Source organism: Penaeus monodon, chromosome 6, assembly GCF_015228065.2.
Source record: "Penaeus monodon isolate SGIC_2016 chromosome 6, NSTDA_Pmon_1, whole genome shotgun sequence".
Classification (NCBI taxonomy): Eukaryota; Metazoa; Arthropoda; class Malacostraca; order Decapoda; family Penaeidae; genus Penaeus; species Penaeus monodon.
The window spans coordinates 38603022-38610141 of NC_051391.1; the positions used below are offsets into that span (position 1 = coordinate 38603022).

Here is a 7120-nt window from a genome sequence, read left to right on the forward strand (position 1 = left end):
TCCGACCTCACGACCACAAAATTCCAGTCAACCTAAATTTCAGGGAGACGGTCGGTTGGAAGATTCAAGGCGCTGGTTTCTTCGGCCTTTGGGTAAATCGGTTAGCGGAAACTTCATTATTTACTGCTCTGGACTTTTGTGATCAAGAATTGTTTGAAAGTTATATAAAACAAACACTAATACGTATGCGTGCTTGTGTGAAATTCTAGGATAGATGTGTATGCACACACGCACACTCACACGCACACGCACACACACACGCACACGCACCCATACGCACACACGCACACGCACGCGCGCACACACACACACACACACACACACACACACACTCACACAAACACACACATACACATACACACACACACATGCACATACATGTGTGTATGTATGTATATATGTATATGTATATATATATAATATACATGAATACACACACACACACACACACACACACACACACACACACACACACACACACACACACACACACACACAAATATATATATATATATATATATATATATATATATATATATATATATATATATATATATATATATATACATTCATTATTAGCATTACAGTAAATTTAAAACATTATAGTTTAACCTTAGCCTAACGCATTCCCCTCACTAACGTGTTTGGAAACTGCACATCTACTTAATATTAATATTGTTTCCTTTACACGCCAAGGAGATCAAATTCCATGAAGGGATCATTGGTTTAATAAATTTGGGGACTCGTGTTGTAAATTTGACACATCCTTTACAGCATTCAATTTTATTCCATTTCAGATTTCGAAAAAGAGTCGACCTAACGTTAATAGTGAAATATGAGTAGATAGATAAAATCAGATCTACACAAATAAAACGAATAAATGAAATATGGATATCAAACGGTTCCAAAAAATAGATGAACGGATAAAACTAATAATAATGACATCATTAACACGTAATCTTGCTGACAGTAAAATGAATAATGAATAATAAAAGCAATATGAATAATGATAATAATAAAACCGATAACAACGATAATAAAATCAATAAAACATATTACGAAAATTTATTTTTTAAAAATTCAAAATTCGAAGCAACGGTCGGCGACGCGTCTCTTTTTGGCGCCAAAGTCAGTCTCGTTCCGTCGGCCGCCGCGACAAGACGCTTTTTTTCGACTTCCGTGAAACGCCGAAAAGCCTTGCCAAATAAAAGGGAAAGAAAAAATCAGTGGTCTTCTCTTTGTGAATTAGATGGAGGTAAATGCATTTCTTGTTTTTTTTTTTAATGGGTTGAAGAAGGAGTCGCAGGGAAATTGTGATTTTTTTTTTATTTTTTTTAACCGGTAGCTTCTGGAACCAACGATGATTTTCCGATTTTTCTTTTTTTTTTTCTTATCATTCATTGGCAGCGATGGTTGAAGTCAATTTAATGTTGGATAAAGCTTGCCCAGACTGAATGAAAACCGACTGATTTTCGTTTCGTTTCCGTGAAGTCGGATGAATTTCGTGTCGGTGTCGGTCAGGTTAGCGGCCGGGCGGATTCCTCAGGGCCTCGTGCCCGGGAGCGCCCTGGGCCTCCGGGCAGAAGGGCGGCGGGCATGGGGCACGGGCAGGGCAGGGCAGGGCGTCTCGTGCCCGGGAGCGCCCTGGGCCTCCTCGGGCATGAGGGCGGTGGCCGGGCGGGCACGGGCAGGGCGGGGTCGGGCAAGGGAGGCGGAACGAGGCGATTTCTTCCGAATGGTTGGCGGTGCCTTCTCAGGGACGGAACCTTTTTCTTTCTTGAAGAAAAAGCACCGCGAGTTTCTCACAGCGGAAGATGAGTGCTTGTATGACAGTAACTGACTGTCACTCAGCGCATCGAAAAGTAGTCTCGTGCGAGCCGAATCTAACCTCACCGTTAGGTTAGGTTCGGCTCCCGCGCGCCGAGAGCTCTCCTTCCAAGGCGAAGCCGTAACGCACTCGCCGTGTCCCTCCAGCAGGCCATGACGAGCGGGACGCGCTTCCTCCTGGCGGCGGCGACGCTGCTGGCGACGCTTCCCCCGGGCGACGGCCAGGCCAGAGCCGGGCGCCGGCGACGGCTGGCTTTTCCCCCTGTCGCCGCTCCACGCCTGGGAGGATTCCGACGACGCGTCGACGTCGACGAGCGGCTGGGAGACGAGCGGCGTCCTGTCCAGCGCCCCCGACGCCGAGAGCAGCGACCTCGAGAGCAGCGACCTCGAGGGCCGCTCGGGGACCGGGTTCGCCGAGCACTACGACCAGGACCTCGACGCGCCCCCGGACGACAGCGCCCTCTATGCCGACGACGACGCGGGCCAAGGCTACTGCTTCCCGGACGAGGCCGGGCCGCACGCGGGGCTCGCCACCATGACGCCCTACAGCTGGGCGCGCGCGCACAACCTGTCCGCCGCGAAGGTCACTCCGGAAGGTGAGTCTCGTCGCTTCCTTCAGTCTGCCCTTCCGATCTGTCTCCGTCTAGGCCGCTTATTCTCGCTCCCCTTGCCTCTCCACTGTTTTGTCTATCTCACTATTTCTTTCTCCCTCTTTCTGCCCCCCCCTCTCTCTCTATCTATCTATCTATATGTATATATATATATATATATATATATATATATATATATATATATATATATATACATATATAATATATTTGTGTATGTTTATACTGCGCACACACACTAACACTAACACAACCACACACACTAGTACTAACGCACACACACACTAACACTAACGCACACACACACTAACACTAACGCACACACACACTAACACTAACGCACACACACACACTAACACTAACGCACACACACACTAACACTAACGCACACACACACTAACACTAACGCACACACACTAACACTAACACTAACGCACACACACACACTAACACACACACTAACACTAACGCAAACACACACTAACACACACACACTAACCACTAACTCACACACACACTAACACTAACGCACACACACTCACACTAACACTAACGCACACACACACTAACACTAACGCAAACACACACTAACACTAACGCATACACACTCACACTAACACTAACGCACACACACTAACACTAACACTAACGCACACAACACTAACGCAAACACACACTAACACTAAAGCACACACACACTAACACTAACGCACACACACACTAACACACCTACATGTGGCCGCGTGTCTGTTCTACTTCAGCATAATCCCATCTTAACTCTGAACCCCAGGGTGCCGCCCTGTCCAGCTGTGGCACCTGATCCGCCACGGCAGCCGCAGTATGCACAGGATGGACTTCATGAAGATGGAGACCCAGCTGCCCATCCTCAAGAGGAAAATTCTAGCGGCTCACTCTTTAGGCAGCGGTAGGGAGTTCTTTTTACAAAATGTGAATGGAATTAACCAATACAGGAGTGAAATAATGCGATAATAAAAAAATGCGAACGATTAAAGTGGAATATTTTTATTCAGTGCGCCTCATTTTGTTCATTCGACTATCTTTCCTTACGAAACGCTCTAGTGTTACTGTCTTGGTTGTGATTATGTTGATTCCTGTAGTTTCTCGGAGAAATTATCATTAAGAACGTTAGTCAATGTTTCTCTTTTTGATAGAACAGGTCTATATTGATTCTGCCTCCCCCCTTCTCTCTCTCTCTCTCTCTCTCTCTCTCTCTCTCTCTCTCTCTCTCTCTCTCTCTCTCTCTCTCTCTCTCTCTCTCTCTCTGTCAGTCAGTCATAAACTCAGTACCTCTATCTCACTCGCTCTTCCTTTGTACGCATATATGACTATGCTGCTTCTTCATGGCAGGCGAACTGTGCACCCAGGACCTGGCCCTGATCCGCGGCTGGAAACTCAAAGACATGGACAAGGGCAAGGCAGGCACGCTCACCCCGGAAGGGAGAGCCGAGGTGGAGGGCATCGCGTCCAGGTTCAAGGCTGCGTTCCCCGACCTGGTCTACAAGCGGTACAGCATCTCAAAAACTGCCGCGGAGAACGTTCGACAACAACCTGGCGAAGGAACCAAGGTTGGTCTTTCTATCTTTCTCTCTGTCTCTATATCTCTCGCCGTAGGTTGGCAATTGCCTTGTACCTTGATAGACACATACACATATATATGTATATAATGTACATGTATATGTACGCACTGTACATGTAAATGTAGACAGACAAATGGTATTTTTTCTAATTTTAAAGGGGGGGGGGTGTTAACTGTGCTCTGAAGTACACGGCTTCACATGTGACAAGGATCCCAGAGAAATAATGTATGAAAATATTGTTATAAATAAGTTATCTCACAATTTGGTAAACAGTATATTGATACTATTTAAAAATATATTGGATATTTTTATCCTGTGTCGTTCCCATTCTGTCTGTCGATGTAACTGGCTGCCTGCCCTCTTCTCCAGGTTGCCTTTGCGCCTTCCCGCCAGACCTACGAAAGCGCCGTGAGCTACCTCGAGGCTCTGTACGGCCGCCAGTGGGGTCACGTCGGCCTCCCCGTGAGAGGCTCTCAAAGCTTGCAGGTAAACCATATAACTCTTCATTTATCTATAACCGTGACTATTGGAGACTGTGATTATGAGCTTTTTTGGGTGGACATATGTAAGCTAGTTGACATAAACAGTTGAGCTTTTAGAAATAAATAAATGAACAAAAAGTAAGGTCTGATTAATGATTGCATGTCACTCCCATGTCTTCTCATCGCCCCTGCCTATATGATTTACGTTTATTCGACCTTGCAGTACTACGACTACTGCAAGAATTACATCAACAAAGTGGTGGCTCTGAAAAAGAAGAGCAAACCCTTTCATATCTTCACCAAAGGGAAGTCTATGGAAGCCGTCATGGACAGGGTCTCCAGACGAACTGGTGTTACCGTCAACTTAAGTAAGTATTGTGTGTTTGTGTGCGTGTTAATACCTTGATGATATTGTGGATAGTCACATATTAAAGTAATGTATCATTCTTTTCCTGCAACCAATAAGTTTTTAGTTTTTTTTTTTTTTTCGTATACATTTCATAATTCCACAAATAAACTTCGTATAGAGTTCCGTGTCTGTTTAAATGACTTCCTTTAGTATTTCCTCACACCTCCAATGTTTCTCCTCAGCCAAACTCCGCACCATGTACAACGCCTGTCGGTACCAGAAGGCATGGGCTCCGCAGGATCCGTCCCCGTGGTGCGTCGTCTTCACCCCAAGCGATCTTCAGGTGACCTGACCATGATCAACATTATTTCACTAATTGCAATTTCTTTATTTTCTGTGCATCTAATAACATCCCCCCCCCTCTCTCTCTCTCTCTCTCTCCCTGTGTGTACACACATACAAATATGCATATATATATATATATATATATATATATATAGATATATATATGTATATATGATATAGATATATATATAATAATTTAGTAATAATATATATAATATATATATATATATATATATATATATATATATATATATATATATATATATATATATATATATATATATATATATATATATATATCTTTCTCGCTCCAAGGCTCTCTCACTCTCTTGCTCCTCTCTCTCTCTTACATGTACATATATATAGATAGATAGAAAAAGCCAAACTGATTGTTTGCTTTTAGGTTCTGGAATACTGGGAAGACCTTCGGATACACCACGACCACGGTTACGCTCACTCAATTAACTACAAGCAGGCCTGTATTTTTGGCAACGATATCTTCCTCCATTTCCGGTAACGTACTGAATTTGTCTTTTTCGAAAATAAATGTATATTGTATTTTTGGGTCCTGTGTAACGCAAATCCCAAACGAACCAAATTTTAATTAGCTAACGATCTGAATATTTCCAGAAACCGGATTGAATCTGGGGTCACTAATACCGACTCTACAACGTACTTCGTGAATATGGAAGCATTTGTGCCGGTGAGTAATATATGCTTTCATGCTCTGGAAACATGCGAACAAGGGTGAAAGTGATCGTTTATTCTTTTAATACCGGACAGGTAATTGATCTTTCATTTGTTCCCTTCGCAGTTCATGGCACTGTTGGGTTTATTCAAGGACCCCGAGCCACTCACGAGTGAAGTTGCTAACCCGGATCGTGTGTGGAAAACGTCCAAGTTCGCTGGGTATGGAAGTAACCTAGGGTTCCTCCTCTCGACTTGTGGAAACGACAGGTAAGGATGTATTTAATATATCTTATGATAACGCTTTTCTTTGTGGTAAGTCAGTAATTGGATTCTCCTATTTTATGTTTGCTTCATTAATGTGATGCATATAAGTATTGAGATCTTTTCTCTATCTTTTTTCAGTGCCAGTTGGTGGATAACCGCCATTCTCAACGAAGAGAAGATCAAGTTGCCAGGCTGCGAAACTAGCTTGGGTTGCCCCTGGGAGAGGTTTGTAAGCGAGTACGATTTCCTTGAAGACTGTGACTTCACTCGCCTCTGTGGACGTTATTCAGGCAAGTGCTTTATCTTTACATTCACATAAAATACATTTTGGTAGTTTGTGAAATGGTTCATATATTTTTGAGACTCGGCAGTTAAGACTTAATGACGTCTCTATTTCCTTCCAGATAAACTGTGGCGGTCGCAGCACTGGCGTTTATCCTACATCATGCACAACTGGATGTAAGGGGACCGGTTAGGCCGTGCGAAGAAAGCTGTTTTCTTTTTCAACATTTCATTGAATAATGGATATTGGAGGATTTGTTTTAGTTCATGCAGTTATTACTAACTAGAGGGAGGCTCTGATTTCTTTCACTTTTTGTGAAGCTCAGTGTTAGAGGTTCATTGTTAATTCCAAGATTTATTTTCTTTTATGTGTAGTTGAATGACAAAGGTGAACCGTTAATTTCAAGATGTAATGTGAAAAAGGTATAAGGAATACATATGTGCCAATATTCACCCTGTGTTTTTCTTATGGTATTTCCTTGCATATGTTTCTTAAATCATATATTTACTTTACCAACTTCTTTTCTACCTCTCTCGATCTCTGGACTAGTCTCTTCTTGTGGCGACTTGGAAGGCAAAGAAGCCTTTCCCTCACTCTACACTCTTTTAGATTAATATTTTTATCTATTTTTCATTATTTTGATTCTATACAAGTAAGAACAAGAGAGAAAATCT

At 43.0% G+C, this 7120-nt stretch overlaps 1 protein-coding gene across 1 annotated transcript; it reads left to right on the forward strand.

The window, feature by feature from the left end:
• The first annotated feature begins 1121 nt into the window (after window positions 1-1121).
• LOC119574443 (multiple inositol polyphosphate phosphatase 1-like) lies at window positions 1122-6898 on the forward strand. The gene is made up of 12 exons (XM_037921669.1): window positions 1122-1255; window positions 1975-2423; window positions 3226-3360; window positions 3804-4021; window positions 4403-4519; window positions 4739-4883; window positions 5107-5207; window positions 5613-5722; window positions 5840-5912; window positions 6024-6166; window positions 6302-6453; window positions 6568-6898. Exons 2-12 carry the CDS (start codon window positions 2363-2365, stop codon window positions 6624-6626), a joined length of 1314 nt encoding a protein of 437 aa, XP_037777597.1. The 5' UTR covers window positions 1122-1255; window positions 1975-2362; the 3' UTR covers window positions 6627-6898.
• The last annotated feature ends 222 nt before the right edge of the window (window positions 6899-7120 follow it).